Source organism: Ascidiella aspersa, chromosome 2, assembly GCF_963924565.1.
Source record: "Ascidiella aspersa chromosome 2, kaAscAspe10.2, whole genome shotgun sequence".
Classification (NCBI taxonomy): Eukaryota; Metazoa; Chordata; class Ascidiacea; order Phlebobranchia; family Ascidiidae; genus Ascidiella; species Ascidiella aspersa.
The window spans coordinates 17,160,574-17,179,208 of NC_139448.1; the positions used below are offsets into that span (position 1 = coordinate 17,160,574).

General features: G+C 35.5%; 2 protein-coding genes and 1 long non-coding RNA gene across 3 annotated transcripts; 1 reads left to right on the forward strand and 2 right to left on the reverse strand.

The window, feature by feature from the left end:
* Positions 1-203: 203 nt before the first annotated feature.
* LOC146164073 (uncharacterized) lies at positions 204-1,938 on the reverse strand. Its single transcript, XM_083381613.1, has one exon. It carries the CDS (start codon positions 1,827-1,829, stop codon positions 1,062-1,064), a length of 768 nt encoding a protein of 255 aa, XP_083237739.1. The 5' UTR covers positions 1,830-1,938; the 3' UTR covers positions 204-1,061.
* Positions 1,939-4,142: 2,204 nt separating this feature from the next.
* LOC146164074 (uncharacterized) lies at positions 4,143-5,434 on the forward strand. Its single transcript, XR_014494568.1, has 3 exons — positions 4,143-4,255; positions 4,495-4,850; positions 5,058-5,434. It is a non-coding gene; the product is annotated as an uncharacterized LOC146164074 (long non-coding RNA).
* Positions 5,435-14,662: 9,228 nt separating this feature from the next.
* Positions 14,663-17,680, reverse strand: LOC146164075 (uncharacterized). Its single transcript, XM_083382617.1, has 3 exons — positions 17,061-17,680; positions 15,704-15,837; positions 14,663-15,347 (listed from the first exon to the last, which is right to left on the reverse strand). Exons 1-3 carry the CDS (start codon positions 17,661-17,663, stop codon positions 15,164-15,166), a joined length of 921 nt encoding a protein of 306 aa, XP_083238743.1. The 5' UTR covers positions 17,664-17,680; the 3' UTR covers positions 14,663-15,163.
* Positions 17,681-18,635: the final 955 nt, after the last annotated feature.

The window sequence follows — 18,635 nt, forward strand, 5'->3', positions numbered from 1 at the left end:
TCTATCTTCGTTTGAAACAGAAGAATGCAGCATACTGCGAAGGGCAAGTTCTTCAACCTGTAGTCTTCTTAACTGATCTTGAAGCTTTTCTTTTAATTTAATCAGTTTGACTTCATCTGCTTTTAAGGCACTCAGTTTTGCTATAGATGACATTTACGAAATTGCTGTATGACTATTAATATGAATGACCGTTATACATAAACCTAAAAACAAAAGGAAACAACAATAATTTAAATTTAAGACACATTTAATCCCCAAAACAATTTAGTACAGCATTTTGTGAATGTAGAACTTCTCGCTTCCATAACTCGCCATCTTTGTAATTGACATTGTCACTGACTTTGGAAATTTTCATTGCCTTCAGATTTGCACAAATAGCTTTAGATGCCTGCAGGCTATTGTTGTTCACACTTAAAATGTGTGCAATTACCATTACAAAGTCTCCAACCTTTAGGCATTCTTCAGATTGTGGTAGGCTACCTAGGCCAGACACAGAGGCACATCCAGTACCATCATCAATAATAAGATTGGCTCCTAGCTTTATGAGGTGACCTTGAATCCAAACATTTGAAAGAGAAAATTGAGATACATTTGTTGTTCGTGGGTTGGTAATTTTTATGATCCATTTGTTATAGTTGACCTCAGTCTGAACCAACTTAGTAGCACCACTCAACTGTGATATGATAACTTTGTGTGCAGGTTCATTTAAAATTTGTGAAGGCATGTCCTAAAAAGGTTATACAATTCATCAAAATAGGGGGTTCTCACTTTTGCAAAGTTAAAAGAAAACTGTGAATAATTAAGAAATAAAAGCATCACCAATCACCAGCAAACAATTTTGTTATAAGCTTAAAAACTATAGATACAATGTCCTGAATAATAAATTTTACATAACATCACTTTCTTGTAAAGGCTGGTTATTGCTACCAGTGTATGTAATATTTTAAATTTCATTGAAATTTTACCCTTCACAAGCGGCAATGTTTATTCGATCAATTTAAAAATATATAAGTTCAAACCAAGTAAACCTTTTAAAATATATTTAACTTTTTAAATAAATTTTACGGAAACATATTTGTTAACAAAATAGGTGAGGGCCATTCTTCACATTTTCTTATTATCCAGCAACCATTAACCTCTCTTGTTACTTCTCGTTCAAATTCAAAGGATGCCTTTATTGGAAAATTATCAATTTCTTTTACATATTTGCTAACTTTTTGCATTCCTGGGTGATGATCGCACATTTTTTCCAAAAACTTTGGATACATCTCTTCCAATTCAGCTTTAGTTGGCACGTAAACCATGTTAATTTTAATGTTTAAAAATGCAACAAGTTCTTCACCTTTTTCTACAGTGGGCATTCGCATTCTTAATTTAGGGTTTCCAAATTTGTAACCTTCTGGGGGCATCATGATAAACTTTTTTTTCATATTAGAGGAAAGTTTATTCCAGTTGGTAATCACTGTGTCTTCACACTGTGTGTCCAATAAATCTCTTATTTCATCATGATTGCCAGAGTCTAATTTTTCAGAAAGTGAAATAATGGCATGTGGACAAAATCCAACAAATTCTTTTAGATTGAATGGCTGTTGAAAATATCCATTGATTAATAAACGAAATGCCCAATTCTGCATAATTGTAAAAGGGTTTTGGATAAATAACATTGACATTCCACTCTCTGTACTGGGAAAATTTCGTAGCAAACAACGCTGTTGAAGCTGAAGGTGATTCCGGAAAATTTCACTTGGAGACACTTTATGAAATATGGTTGAACAAGTATTCAAATTACCCGTAAGGCCAACTGGCCTGATATATTTTAAAGCAATCATTTTTGGATTCTTTTAGTAACTATTTGTTAAAATAAAACATACGTACATTTACAAGACTATAAAGTATTACTTTATTGCACACTATTTTAGCATAAAATTCGGCGCTGGTTTAGAATCCTACCACTATTATTAAATCAACGCACAATATTTGGGTTAGGTTGCGGGTTAGTGTTTGGGTGAGGGTGGGTCAAGTATTATTATATTAATTATTGAATAATAATACTTGACCCACCCTAACCCAAAACGCTAACCCCTAACCCAAATAAAGTGTGTTGTGGTAGGATTCTAGACCAGCGCCTAAAATTCTTACTGGTTAGTGCGAGATTTACCAGGGTTGCATTCACAACCGATTAAAAACATTGTGTTTTTTTTTCAGATGTACGCTTTTAGTTTTGGAAACACTTTTGTGACGCTTGAGTAACTATTCTTATCCTACTAGCGGGAAAATAACGAAGTTTGTAGATTGTCAATGCTCGGTTTAAAAAAAAATCATTATAGTATTATTTTAGCAATGTTGTTGTTGTCTTTTCTTGTTACTGATATATTGTTGTTGGGATTACAGTTTGTATAGCGCAATCAGAACGTTTATCTCTCATGGGCATTTTTATCGCCTTATATTTACCTCTGCAACCAAAAAATATGGTACGGGGCGGTTAAAGCAATGATACTATAATACTATAGTATCATTGGTTAAAGCAACGACATATAAAGAATTTTTTATGTCGTTGGTTAAAGCAACGCCTATATATATATATATATATATATATAGGCCTATATATATATGTTATAGATAGGCGTTGGTTAAAGCAGTGCTTCCCCAATTTTTTCAGTTCGCGACCCACTTTTTATGTAAGTTTTATTGTGCGACTCACAATGTGATATGACTAAACCAGTGGTTCCCAAACTGTGGTACGCGTACCACCGGTGGTACGCGAGAGTCTTTCAGGTGGTACGCGACTCACTTCAGCATACGTATAAATTTCGAAAACGTTCAACTTTTTAAACTTTCAGATTGGGTAATTTGCCGTGCTGCGTTTTAGTTACCTTTAACTTGAAGTTTCGCACGTTTATGACGTAACACTTATCTTGTTCAAGATAATAAAACGCTAATTGTTAGCTGGTTTAATATATATGTAGTAATAAACTAATAGTGAGCGGTATAGTATTGTCGTATGTATCGACCAGCTGGTGAAGAAAAAACACTATCGCATTGAACCTTTGGTTTTGTTTAATTTATGGCCTCTTTGTCTTCCTGATATGGCGTTTGGTAAAGTTTAATTCTGCTTACATGCTCATTTTATTTTGTACTAGACGAAATACCCGGCGTTGCCCAGGTTAAAAAGAATAGGGTAACACTAATTTACGGAATGATGAATGGTCGGAATGGTCGGAACGCTCACAGTATTATTATTAATTATAATAACACTTGACCCACCTTCACCCAAACGCTAACCCCCACCCTAACTCAAATATTGTGCGTTGGTTTAATAATTGTTTTAACGAGGTAACACTTAAATTAGTGAGCGTTCCGACCATTCATCATTCCGTAAACTAGTATTACCCAAAAGAATATTTACCGGTTATTCGTAAGATCTTCGTAAATGACATAAATAATGCAAACATATTTTTTTAAATGTCATAACAAATTTGCTTATGCCTAAACATTTGAACTGATTGTCACTACATAGAAATTTCAAATCATATGATGTGAAGTCGGTTAACTATAACGCACACTGATCTCTATAAAACCTGGATAGCGCAACTAGCGGCACGCGTGAGCGGTTTTTGAAGCCAATTAGAAGGCTGAAACGCCATCTTGTAAAGGTCCTAAAATGCGCAAAATTTGCATTACGCCTTATGGAGAAGGGTGTTAGTGACAGCGTTTTCTGACTATTTAGGAATGCTTGTGACTTAAAATTAGTGGTTTCTAAGGCCGCAAGCCATACTTCAATTATTTAAAGGAGAAAAAAATAAATAAAACTGTATAATTAACCCAAAAATCTGCTTTTTAAAGACGACTAAACCAGTGTATTTTTCCCATTTATTTTAAGACTACTTATAACTTAAAGTTGGTGGTTTCTAAAGCGACAAGCCAATATCTGACTATTTAGAAATAAAAAAACGTTAAAAGCACCTATTTTTTGTGTTTTTTTACGAGACTAAACCAGTATGACAGTTTTACACTCAACTATACTTATCTTTTATTAAATCTTTTGTTCAATTCTTTCTGCTTGTTGGTTACTTTTGAGTTAAAACTATAATAGTACTAAAATAATGCTCTGCATTTTTGTTATGTAAAGGCTTCTATTTAAGTTTTATTTTATTTTGTAGACAGACATGGAACAAAACTCGTGTTCGGCTAGGATATCCTTAACCAGGTTATAATTTAAAAAACCCAAGGATGCATTGTATTGGATGTCCTGAAGGTTAGCCATATTTTTGCATATACTTCTATAGACTGACACAGTCGGTTTTAAAAGTAACTTGGTTGCTTGCAGCAAAGGAAAAAACGCAATAATTGAAAAATATTTAACAACAGTAGCAATAAACAAATAGTACAAATTTAAAACAACAAGTGAACATGTCATTAATAAAACTTATTGATTGTTAAATAAAACTAGCTTGCTAAGCTTTTTTCTTATTTTTTCTCCCACTATTTTTTCAGAGGTTTCCTTTCCAAGATGGTACAGCCTTATCTTACTGTAGCACTTCGATACAACTTTGATCAGTTGAAAGACATGATTATCCATCACTGTACTGTCAAACATGTGACTATTTAAATCAGGAAATAATTGGGATGCATTAATACTGTGTAATACTGATGTTGCAATGGCATCTGGAATTCCTGTATTAATCGGTAATGTTCCACCAGAACATGCCAACAATCTTAAGAAGCATTTTTCGGTGTCAGAGCACACCCTAATTACACTTTCTGATGGTTTCATAAGACCTCCTCTGTCTTTGAATGTCAAAAAACTGGGTTGTGCTATCATTTTCTGGGAACCAAGTGCCAAGGAGCAGGTAAAACATGTTGTTTGTTTTTTTGCCATCTTTGCAACATACCCAGCTATGTATGTAATAGCTGCTTTTTTATATTCTGATAAAATTTTTATGTTTGGACTGTCACAGTAATCATGGTCTGTTGAAATGGGCAGACGTTCAATGAGGTCATATTTTTTAATTAATGCCACATCAGTTAACTTTACCTCCGTATAATTTGTTTTACAGGTGTCGCTTATTGCATCCAGAATTGTTGTTGAATCCTGGTTGGAGCAATTACCATTTGTACCTTTAATACAGCTTCTCATCAAAAGACGCTTGAAGGCTGCTGTGAACTGTTGTGCTGTTGGGTTATTATTGCAGCCACCAGCAGTTCGGACAGCACTGAAAAACAATTCTAGGTGATCTTGGCTAAACTTGTACATTAACAAATAACTTAGTGGAGCATTGGCTCTGCCTACTAAGTTATCGAACAAACCTTTTGTGCTCTGGATACAGGCTAAAAAACCAACAAAACCAGTTTTTCTTCTGGAAATGTGCATTGGAGTGCTGTCAGTTGTTTTTAACTGCATTATGTAAGTAAAACATTCTGAAAGAAAGGAATCCCATACAAACTTATTCGCAATCCGAAGGGCAGACTTAAAACCTTTGGCGAGGGGATTTCTTGAATTTAAAATGTCAAATAAACGATCAAACATTCGTAAGAACCTGACAGTTGGTGCACATCCCTTAAATTCCTTTAGTTTTAAATTCTCTGCACAATATTGGATGGCATCAGCCACACTAGAACTCAATGCCTGTGCTGCAAGGTTTACCTTCATTTTTTGCTGCTGCCATTTGATGTGTGCCAGCTTAAGCTTGTTGCCCAAACGCAAACCTTCATTTTGTTGGAGTTTTTGCAATTCAATAATGTATTGCCATTTGATTTTTCCTCCATCTCCATCTACCAAAATTCCCCAATCAGCAAAAGTATTTCGCACAAGTTTAAGCATATGGCAAACATCAAGAAGAACATAAATCCGCTCGGTTTTGTTCGAGGGATGTTCAAAGTTTGCTGTTAAGCAACCTGGTATCATAGATGCACCGAGTTCTCGTAACATAGTGAAATGACAAGAAGGACCGTCGCATGTCAGAGATACTACCTTTGCACCAGTATATGAAACACGCTGAATACATATTTTGACGATGTTTGCACGCTCTGCACCACTTAAGCCATCTACAAAAAAATATGCACATGGCACCTTCCAACCACTATTAATACATACAACCATTAAAACGAGAACATCCTTCGCATATGGTAAAGAGTCGTCATCATAGAGACCATTTCCATGATCTACAAAACCACGAAACTTTTGACCATCCCAAGCAATATGTTTCCTAATAGACATCTCGTCAAGCATAAGGGAGCACATAACTTGTTTACCATTGTTGTGGGCGATTCTCACCTTTTCTTTAATTGCAATAAAAGCTGGTTTTGTAAATCCTGGATCCGCATCTATTTTGCCGTACCATTTTCGAATCTGGGCTTGGTGGGGTAATGAAAAATCGAAACTTTTACGGACAAATTCATATGCTTTAGAGGAATAAAATTGTAGAGTAAGTGCAAATGATTTTAAAGCTGCTGAATATTTAAATCCTTTGCCAGATTTTGTTTTTTTGATTCTTGTTAATAGTTCAAATGGTACCTCTGATAAACACTGCTTTAACATGTCTTCACAGCGAGTTGAAATTAAATTTTTATCCTTTAAAATTCTAATAATCCCCTTTAAAGAATTGACCTTCAATTTTAATCTTCTCGCTTTTTGTCTTGCAACTTTCATTTTCTTTTTTAATCGTATAATTTTTTCATTGCTTTCTTTCAATTTGTTCTCTTCGTTTTTTGAATAAATGTTCAAGCAGTAATTATGGTCATGTGTTATGTAGTTCTTGGGAATCTTAAGTTGGTTGGTTGATCCTAGCATTTGTAGTCTGGCATTTGGTAGTTTTCTTTCTTTTGTTTGCTAAAAAAATTTTTACACTTTATTTAAACTTCAAGTGTGTTTTAGTTTACAATGTAGTTAATGTTCAATCTTAGGGTGCTTTAGTTTTTTTTAAATAATATTTAATACATTTTGCTTGGTGTGTCACAAATGTTTACTTTTTACATAGTATTTTTTAATGTTTAACTATAAATGTCGTTCATTGTAATACCCTAATTTGTTATATGGGTCATTCCACATTTAATTTAAAGTTTTTCAAAATTTTTGCACCCATCTATCAAAGACCTCAAAGGGAAAATAATTTTGCAACAGACTCCAGCTAAAGTGGCACTTTTAATCTTTATGGCTTGTCTAACTTTGACAAACTAAATCAATGGGTTCGAGTATAGTAATTTAGTTATTAGACATGTCTATCAGCTCTGATATTATCAGTATGGTATGTTTATATACATATATATATATATATATATAGAATGTATATATCTACCTTTTTTAAGTATTTTGGAAATTTTTTATGTCTGGTCGGAACCGCATCGCTGGCAAGTCGCACTTTATATCCAGTCCGAATTATTTTTTTCTCAGCAAAATGGTCGGAACACACCATCGAATGTTTCGTCGGCGCCCAATTGCTACGGTGAATGTTTGCCACCCAAAGATTTTTTCTTTCCTGATCTGCTGGAAATCTGTCAAGAGTACTATTACATAACTCATCTATAATAGAGAAATACTTCTAAAATTCCACGGAAGTGATTTGTAATAATTATATAGAAATTGATGTGACTTCTAAATGCTAATTACTAGTATTAAAACCTGTCTAATACTAACGACTTTAATCTGTCCTCATAGCTTATAGGTAACTAGTAACTGAAAGTTAAGCTAAATTAAGAACTAATATTTTCAATTAGCTAAGTGAGTAGGTAAACTAATATTCAATCTGCAACTATCTAAGCTAACTGCATTTATTAAAAGTATGTATATTTACAGGGCCAACTGATTATAAGCGTTGTTGGTCAAAAACAGTATTATCAACCAGCATAGTAAAGATGTACCAAATTGAAATACATCTACAACACTGACCAAGAAAACCATTTTCAAAGATTGGCTATACTACTACAGTTATTATGAGTTTTATAACCAGTAAGACAACACTCAAACTGGATATTTCTGACATCTATTATACTTATGAAAAGTTCTCGGAAATTTTCTCTTTAGGACAGTTTCTTCATCCGAGCTACCATCACTGTCACTTCTACTAGCTTTTTTGCGTTTGCGCTTTAGGCAACCAAACGCACAGCATTGCATGCCTGGCATTTTTATACTTTATTTGGATAGTTAAAGCAAAACTGGTCAACTGCAATACATATTCAAATATTATCATCAGCAGTCGATTCTCATTACCCATCTATAGTTGGGTAATACTAATTTACGGAATGATGAACGGTCGGAAATGTCGGAACGCTCAATAATTTAAGTGTTACCCCGTTAAAACAATTATTAAACCAACGCACAATATTTGGGTTACAGTGGGGGTTAGCGTTTGGGTGAAGGTGGGTCAAGTGTTATTATATTTAATAATAATACTGTGAGCGTTCCGACCATTTATCTTTCCATAAATTAGTGTTACCCATCTAGTTTGAATTTGTGAAAAATAGCTACTTCAAAAGGATTTATATACATGCCACTATCAGTGCCTCCTAAGAAAAAAATAGACAGAAAATGGCCAATCTGTTCACGTTGTGCTCAAAATTACTATTAATAAATTTCTGGCCGGTAACTGTCTATACTCCAGAGTTTTACCAGCAGCTTCTCAATCAAAAACTAAGCTGAAAGGTTGGGTGGCATTAAAGTGGGAAAAAAATCATACTGACCTAGAATTATAACACAACGATGACCCGACAAAACTTTTTATAAGGAATTGCAATTACTTAAAATTTCAGAAATATATAAATTAGAATTTGGGAAATTTATGCACAAATTCCACAGCAATGCTCTACCTCCCACATTTAGCTCTTACTTTACTAAAATTTCTGATATACACAATCATGTTACTAGGTTAAAGGATACTAGGCAATTATTTTTACCTCGCACAAACACATCACTAGAGCAGAGATCACTTGGCTATCAAGGACCAGTGGTATGGGGAAATATTGATATCAATTTAAAATCATTATATATAGTGAAATGGGGCACCTTGACTGGTAAACTTGTTGGTTGTATCGGTGCCTCCTGGCATAATATTCTTATTGCATTTGTTGTTGTATTAACGTTATGTGCCAAAATAATAAAATTGAATTGAACGCACATAATTTGTGTTAGGGTGTGCGTTAGCGTTTTGGGTTAGGGTGGGTCAATAATGAATATAATAATACCTGACCCACCCAAATCCAAAGGCCAACTCGCACCCTAACCCAAATATTGTGCGTTGATTTAATAATTGAGGTAGGATTCTAGACCAGCGCCGTGCCTATATATTGAATATATATAGGCACGGGTTTCGTCGTTCTAAAAATGCCAATTTTTGCGTTAATTATACAGTATTAGGTTTTTTTCTCTTCCAAATGATTAGAGTATGGCTTGCAGCCTTAGAAACCATTAATTTTAAGTAATAAATGTTAATAAATAGTCGGAAAACGCTGTTACTAGCACCTTCCTCCATAAGCCGTAATGCAAAATTTACGCACTTTAGGACCTTTTCAAGATGGAGTTTCAGCGTTCTAATTGGCTTCAATTTTCAACCACTAGTTGCGCTATCCAGGTTTTATAGAGATCAGTGATAACGCACAACACTTGGCTAAGTATGCAATACATCTTTTAAGTGACGAAAACCTGTGACATTTGTCAATTGAGAATAACTTCCAAACGTAAAACTTTAGGTTGCAGCAGCAATTGCTTAGACTTGCTTGATAGCGTCATGTTTAAGCAAATACGTAATCCCGGTACTAAACTGCGTCAAACGTGAGAAAAATCCTAATTAAAAAAACAAATGCTTACTGTTAACTACTGGAATAAACGCAATATTTCGCGAACTCTGCTAAGTATTGGTGGGTAAACACATTGTAAGAAGTCATTAGGCTTTGGCCTCAATCACTATCGCTAACAAACGGCTTAAAAATAAAAATTCAATTCTTCGTAAATTTGCGAACTCTACCTAAATTTTACGCCTGTAACAGGCATCAATAAGTTCCTAAACATAATAGTCTTAGTTAGAAACATTAAAATTTTACTTTACTAAGGAAATATACTTACTTTTATTTTTTTTATTAACCGGCAGGTAATTGCGCTTGAAAAAAAGTTTTGCGCGGATACGTTAAACTTGGACTATCTTTTACTTAAACTCTGCCTAACACAAAAACTTCTAAATATACCTATATTAAATTAACTAACGCTGGGGCCTGGGATACGTGCTTAAACACAATCTTGGTAAGTGACAAATCACATTGTAACATTTTGTAAAAACATTTTGTAAATCGCATTGAGTGTGACGTAACAGTGTGATGCAACACATTGTAAATTGAAAGTGAGCATTACAACAGTTTTCCACCAGTGAGGTTTGAACACACGAGACCAGTTTTCTACCACTGAGCTCAAGCGCCGCAAACTCAATGCTGCTCGAATTTCATGTTATAATCATCACCGACTGGGCGAACATCTTGCCACACACATACACACATCTCACAAACTTTCTCTTGTATTATGTAGATAATATGCTAAAATAGTTAAAGTTTGAGATATTCTGGTAAGGTGTAACTTAGGTGGTACATCAACACTGTACAAAAGCTCAAAATGGTACGCGAGAAAAAAAGTTTGGGAATCACTGGACTAAACGAATGAAAACAAATTAATGAGAAAAGAAACAATGTATACAAAAGGAAAATTGCTACAATCATAAAAATTAACACAATGTATGATTGTTACGTGCGAACTTGACTATTGCACATTTTGAAAAAGAAACGTGATGCTACTTGGATCTCAAAAATCGGTTTATCAGGATAAGATGCAAAAATCCATTGGCAGTAACCAGTAATGCTACCCGGTTCACTGATCTCATAAAATTTCGTGAGACGGTTCTATAGACCCAGTGCTCAACCGCCTGAATTCCACCACTATATATATATTTATATATATTATATATACATCTGAGTCTTATTTTATGTAACTATGTAAATCAGCATCTATAGCACTATAAAGTTGTTTGGTATATCACAATTGCCAATGCGTAGTAGACAAATAACTATGCAAAATTTAAATAAAATTTAGCCCACTTTATAATATAAATATAATATTATTATAATTAAGATGTGGAAGTGGGTTGAATTAACGGAGCATTCAAAAATGGCATACAGCGCCAAAGAGCTTCACAGCAACACATCAGAAATTACGCAATACAATAAATTCTAAATTATCCACTAATTATTGCTTATGACGCTACAAAGAGACAAAATATAGCCGACTTTATATTATAATTAAGGAAATCATCGCGGGTGGTAGTTTGGTGAGTTGGTGACCCTGGACTAGGCCCAGAGGCGCCCGCAGAAAATTTTCCAGGGGGGGAATTAGGGAAATTCCCCTATTTTCCGTATGACGTTACTGGATAATGACGTCATAAAATAGTAAAAGTATGACGTCATAGATTGGTGATTGCAAGACCTTAAAAAAACTAATCAGAAACAGCCAAATATTGCATTAACTATCATTACAAAACAATGGAGATTTTGAAACGCGCACGACAGTCTCCTTTTAAGAATCTGCTTTAGTTAAACAAATTCCGATTTTACTAGCGCAGAGACTGAACAGCGAGGAACATACTGCGCCTTACTCGACGTTTTTTAGCGAAAAAAAATAAATAAAAAAGGTTCGACTTAGCGTTGTCAATTGTCGAAAACACACTTGCTAATTAGCCAACCTGAAGGAATAACGAAGAGAAAAACTATCCAGCGTTTACGGTCAAACAAAAGACGAAAAACGGCGATTTGCGTTTGATTTCGGTTTCGCATTAGCTTAAGACGCGTGACCCAACTACTTAAAAAGCAGGCCACTTCGAACATTGTTAAACCATGCGGGCGTCAATGACTATAGGCCTACTTGTTTTAGGACGTGTTAAGTTATTACAAAAATTTGCAAAAGTAAAGACTCAAACCTTCTTGCAGTATGTCAAACCAGGCAAAATTTAGGCAGAATTTCGCAAAATAAAGAACAGTAAGCTAATTTTATTTTCAATGGGTTTTTTCCCCACGTTTGACGCAGTTTAGCACCGAGATTAAGCAAGTTTAAACAGTTAATTTCTGGCGCATCCTAAATTTTTACGTCTGAGAGTTATTTTCAATTGACAAATTGTTTTCGTTACTTAAAAGACGTACGACATGCTTAACGAAGTGTTGTGTGCTATTCCTATAACTAATTCATTAGTCGTTCTATTTCGAAAACATCACGCAACATTGCACTTTGGTTGCATGTTAAATTGTCACGATTGTTTTTAAACCATCGGCTGTAACATGCGGCTTAACTTTTATCCCACGCCAGTCGATTAGATGCCACTATTATACAGGTTGTATCCTTATAACTCTTATTGTAGGGAATCATTCAGTTAAACCAGTGATTCTCAACCTTATATGGCTTACGGCACCCTTCCAAAAATAATATATAGATTTTCGGCTCCACACTTGAATTTTCGTTTAGTATTTTACTGAAATGTCACTTAAATGACAATGGAACGACACAATCAACTTATGACCTGTAGGAAAATGTCATTTGACACAATCAACTTAAAGATTTAGGAAAATGTTATTTAATGTAATGTTTTCTAACTACACACAAATAGTTGTATCAAGAAGCTTAGCAATTGAGCAAAAATCAGCTTCTTAAAAATTCTCAAATACCTATCGCCACCCTTGAGCATTAGAAATGGCACACCAGGGCACCGCGGCACCCCGGTTGAGATCCACTGAGTTAAACCATATACCAGACACATTTAGCGGCAAACAGTCGAGGGACAGTCATTGCCATTTCTGTGTTACAATGTGGGCTACATGTTCTCTAAATACCGCGAAATGCAAAAAAACACATCACATGGGGGGGGGGGGGATTAAATTCCATATAAACGAGTAGATTGTGTATCAGTGATTGTGTGTGCTCGCTTCTGGTGCGCTTCAGTGGGCTACATGCCTTGGGACTGGGGGGCTGGGGAGCAAATCGTCGCAGAACAATAGGAGCAGCGACGTCACTGCGAACTTGCCTACAAAGGGCGCGCAAAACTTCTAAAGTAATAGTGTAAAACATTTTTTAACATTTATAGGGCAAAAACCTGCGTGACCGTAACGATCAAGTAAAGAACATTGGCTTGGTAAAAATAAAATTTCATGTATGGGGAAATTTAGACTTTTATGGCTTCTTGCAGTTTGTTTAATCACGTCTATGAGTTCGCGCAAAATATTGCGGTTTTTCCAGCGTTTTCTTAACATTCCTTCATTAGGCATCAATATAGTTACACAGACAACGTACAACAACCCTAACCGAGTATAAACTATGCAAAGGGGTTCAAACCCTCAAAAAAATTAATTTTTATACGGGATTTTCTTTCGATGGACGAAGTATGGTACCTACCGGGATTACGCATTTCCTCGAATTTTGCGCAATTTGAACAATTGCTGCTACGACTTGAGGTTTAACTTTGCTAGTGATTTCCAATCGATTTATGTCTGTGGTTTCCGGTACGTAAAATATGCAAGACATGTTTAGCCAAAGTTGGTGTGTTTAGACGTTCCATTTAAACAAAACACACACTTTTTTTGTTACACTCATAATATTTACTAAAAGACAAATCTCGAGCGAATAAAAGCGTTTGGGGTTTTGTAGCCCATAATACAAATAGATAACGTCATTATGACGTCGTATAGACACGATATTCGGGGTCTTTTCCGTGATGAATCAGCAAATCATCTTGTGTTGCAAAAGTTTGAAGTTTAGACATTTTTTCACTGAATTTACTGACCTTAAAATATATTAAATATAAACTATATACTATAGTCTAAATTAAGTTCGTAGGCCTATTTATCTATTCTTGCTCATTTAATGTATATTACAGGAATTTTAGAATTTTGTTTCGTGAAAATTGCCTTCATTTACCGTCAACATCGACGGTTTCTTTTCAGAGTCATTCCTTAACAAACAAAGTTGTGTTTGACTTTAATTACAATTTTCTCTACCAGCCAACATTTCCCGCAAACAACAGCAAATGCGTAAAATATAAGTAAAACAATTTGTATTGTAGTTTTAGAACGATTTTAACGGGTTTCATGTTTACATACGCACTTTAGTTGCGTTATTGGCGTTTTAAAGTTGTTCAAGACGGCCTTGAGAGTTGCTGGCGATAAAGTTCCCCCATTATGCACTGCATAATTTATACGTGAGACAACAGCTCGCGAATGTACGCTCCCAAACCGGTGAGCGATATACAGCATTCCCATGCGATGGCCAACTGACACAAATTTGCGCATTCTTTATTAATTCATGATACCTAACCGTATAGTCCTCCTTTGTAGGGTACGCTTTTTATATTTGGTAAAAATTCTCAAGCCATGCACCGTCAACTTTACATTTGCCTTAATCACGAAAGCTCATGCAGTATAAAAATAGCTCTCGTCTGATACATATCTGATACTTCAATGCGACATCAAATTTATTAGTGTTGCCTATTGCAACTGCGACATTTTTATATGTGGATATCTTAACCAAATAACTACAACAGTGCATCTATAACATGCGTAGGCCCACACAACATACGGCCGCAGGGCCAAAAATGAATACGCTGCCCTCTGATGACGTAGTTGTTTACCACCCATCTTTTTTATTGCACGCTTCTGGAGAAAACGGTTCGAAATAAAATCAGCCAAAAGAACTCAGTAATAACAATTGAATAAATGAAGTTTTATTTACTCTCCGTTCAACGTGTCTAAATTATAAAAACATTTATAGAAACAAACTAAAAACAACTAATCACGTAACACAAAAATAAGCTAATTGTTTTTAAATAAGCACTAAGTATATTCTAAAACATCGTATTGATGAATAACCACAAATCTTAAAAAATAAATAGGTTACTCTTACGGAATGGAAACCCTGCAATTTTGATGTTTTTTTTATATGGTAATTAGGAATCAAGACTTTTCGTGCTGCGAAACACTGGCGGACTGCATTGCGCGACGATGAAATTTGTCATGTAAAACAGTAAACGGTACGTGTCCAGAAAATATTGGTCACAATGTAAATATCACATGCACACTGCACAGTTTCAAAAGGAACTTGTAATATACAACGAATTAGATTGGCCGTCACATTAAGACAAGCATCATCGTGTAGTTAACGATTGACAGCCTCTTCGACCAGACTTTGAAAGCTTTTAATGTCATTTTCTGTCAGGTCGTTTTCCTTATCTTCGCCATTCTCTTTGCCGTCAGCAATTTCGGGTTTCTCTTGAAGAATCAAGCCCAACTCTTCAATATAGCTCAGCGCCATTTGCAGGGTTTCATATTTGGAGAGCTTCCTATAGAAAAAGTAAAAGTGAAACAAAAACGAATCATTTTTGTGGCAGACTTAACTTTTTTTATATGCAAATGTTCCACACTTTAATGACGTTTAGGTTTTATGTTTATAAAATAATTATAAATTTTAAAAGAAATATGTGAGAATTCGTGTTCCTCGAGACATTATAAGAACACGGCAAATGACTTTAGGTTTGGTAATATTGACATTACAAATTCCGAACACGTCAATTAAAAGTAGCAATAATACGCAGTGGAAAGTTAATAAGTACACAACTAAAAGGTCATTATAAATGCCATAATGTTGCATTACTAATATATTCTTATTTTAGGGATAGACTTATGGCGAGCGACAAACCTGCGTCGGCTGATGGATGGAATGACTTTTCGGAGTGAGTCAAATGCAGTATTGAGACCTTCCATTCGGCGACGTTCCCTAGCGTTGGCAGCCTGCCGTCGCTTCTTTCTAGCTGCTGTACGATGACTTTCGGGCTGCAATATAAGAAATTAAATTTAATTAGGTTTTGTTAAAAATCCACTTTGCACAAAATTTATCGCAATATTTAGGAGGCAAACATAAAAGGAACGGGAAAAAATATACTTAACTTAAACTTGACATTTGTAAGTTATTTGGGTTGCGAACCTTGCCTTTTACTAAGAAAGGTTGCTCAACAAATGTATGCGCTATATATTGTTTAAGATTTTTTGCAAGTTGCTTTTGCTGGTTTGAAAAAGTTTGAACATCTGAGTTGAGATATTGAGCTGTTGGTGGTACGATAGATTAAATGGCAGCAGCTGATGGGCGACGATATGCGCGTCCAAGAGCCTGATCCGGGAAGCTGGCGAGCGGCACGCGACTCGCAATTAAGTCGTAATTACGCCGCGCGACAATTCAGTTTGTCGCGCGCTAGTTAGCGACGAATTGTAACTGTCGCGCGACCACCGCACTACCGTAGGGCATTCGAGAAGGGCGTCGGCCATCTCTTGCATGCATAATGAGAGGAAAGCGCGTTTCGGTGTCGATTAGGATTCAGGGCGGCAATTTGCGTATTGTCACCGACCGCTTGCAGATGTCACTACGATCCTTTGTTTGAGTTTTTCGTTATATTGTTGTTATCCGGTTTACGTTGTCGCCTATTGCCTGCTATTGCAGGACGCGAAAGCGCGCACGCAACCCAACTTCATCCCCAAAAGTTCCCCTACTAATTAAGCACTTTCGTTTGAATGGCGTTAAAGTGCTACTAAAAATATTCAAACACTATTTATGCAACAAATAAATTTATCGCGAATTCGATTTAATAATATAATTTTACGATTTTCCGGTATTTGGCAATGTCATTAGGTCAGATAAGTATAATTACTGTGTCGAAAGTTAAAGCTAATTTAGACTTAAAAAACAACTCAAATTTGTATGGCTTACGTACATCACAACCACGGGTACTCAGTAACCTATTAACCTTAAACAAACAATTACAAATTTTTTTATATTCCAATTTAGATTTATATCATTTAAATAACTTAGGAGGGTCTAAATGAGTTTTAAATAAATCTATACTATTTGCTATTTTCACTACTAACTAGTTTATTTTGTTACAAAAAAACACTTTCTTGTTACCAACATTTTACAATGTTTCCGCCTGTGAAATTAAATTTATTTGAAAAACCTGGCTAATTGTACAATTGTGGGCCTGTTTGTATAACGTTTTCAAACTCACCTTTCTTGTACCGGTTGGCAAACGTAGTCCACCTAATCGATCCTCGTGATAGACATCAGTTGGATGCTGGTTTACCGGCATTTCTAATAGAGTCGTTGCCTGACAGTTCCAAGGTAAACCTGCGGTGGCATATGTGTTCGTTTGGGACGGATGGAACTGCTGGTAAGAATGCTGCTGTTGCATGGCTGTGAGAATTTGCGTTTGCAAGTCGTCCGTCAATGGGAGTTCGCCGATCAAGTCGTCTTCGAAATCACTGTCTTCCAGGTCAACATCGCCTCCTACCAAACTTTCAGTTGATTCAGATGCATTTATTTGAGCCGAAGGTGAATTTTCGCTAGTGCAGTCCTGCCGCTGAATGTTATTGTGCTGATGTAGCAAACTCATCATAGTAGATATGGGAGGAACAGATTGATGCCAAGCGCCCATCGTCTCTAATGAATTACAGCTTGTTTCTTCTCTACAGCCGAAGCTTGTACAATTATTGTTGTTGGTATTTGCACTGATAGTAAAGTTGGTTGGCATCTCTGTTTTGCAAACTTTCGTGTTTGGCTCTTCTACCTGCAGCCACATAACGTCGTTTAATTCCAACTCTTCAAAAACCATACCTACTGCTGCTTGCGCCACTTTATAGACCGCTTGGGATGATTTCTGCTCTGCACCTCACGAATGTAAGTTACAACTTTGTTAGATATTTTCCAGACACTTTATTTCTTTAAGTTGCTATGCGGTCGATTTCAATTCGTATACCAACCCAGTCGTCAGGGCGCGCTCTTTAACGGTCGCGGAAGAGAAAAAATGCACGCGCTTGCATTTTTAATGAGACTTTTAAATTTGCTTGGCTCGTGTCTCAGCAATACAGCAGTGTTATGTTTTACAGCGATGTCGTTCAACCGATTCCTAAAAATTCAAAAGTACCTCTTAAATCATAAAAAAAACATCATTTTATTTCACTTGTCTCCATTTTATCATACCGGTTGCCCTAAAAGTAAATACTGACCTAAATTATACGTTAGAAGTGTGTCCTGTATTTTAGGTTTAAAATGTTTGTAATGTGTACATATAGGCTAATACTCTGTAATGTAGTCATAACCACAAAGAGTATTCAACTTTGACAAGAAAATAAAAGAGTATTCAACTTTGACAATAAGATGTCCTGAAAGCTTTTTCAAATAGTTAAGAAACAACGTTTAATTCCAACTGAGTAAAAACGTTGTCAAGGTTTTTACGAATCGTACAAGGAGGGTTATTGGCGGTCCGCTCCTTTAGAGTTAGATCTAAACAAAAATAGGGAAGAGATTTAGCTTGCCAACAGTTCTTGCCTTAAGGATCGGGCGGGCTTTTGTGCATATAGATACCACAAATTTATGAATTTTAATGGATGGTGGTTTTGTATTTTTCCTTTTTTTATTTCATGATTTATCTACGCTTCATTTTCTTAAATAGTATAATCCCAAAACATCGAAAAAAGTTTTAGTATTATGATTTCGTTTGATATTTCTTCTCGGTTTATCACTTCAAAGAATGGCTGTACCCACAAATCCTTTTCCCGTGTTAGGCTCTATTTTATGTGTATCC

Excerpts from the sequence above, each read along its gene's own strand:
- LOC146164073 (XM_083381613.1), bottom strand. The coding sequence starts at position 1,829 with ATGATTGCTTTAAAATATATCAGGCCAGTTGGCCTTACGGGTAATTTG.
- LOC146164075 (XM_083382617.1), bottom strand. The coding sequence starts at position 17,663 with ATGGTTTTTGAAGAGTTGGAATTAAACGACGTTATGTGGCTGCAGGTA. Across the intron at positions 15,838-17,060 it reads TGCCAACCGGTACAAGAAAG|CCCGAAAGTCATCGTACAGC; the intron begins GTGAGTTTGAAA and ends CTTATATTGCAG. Across the intron at positions 15,348-15,703 it reads CCATCCATCAGCCGACGCAG|GAAGCTCTCCAAATATGAAA; the intron begins GTTTGTCGCTCG and ends CTTTTTCTATAG.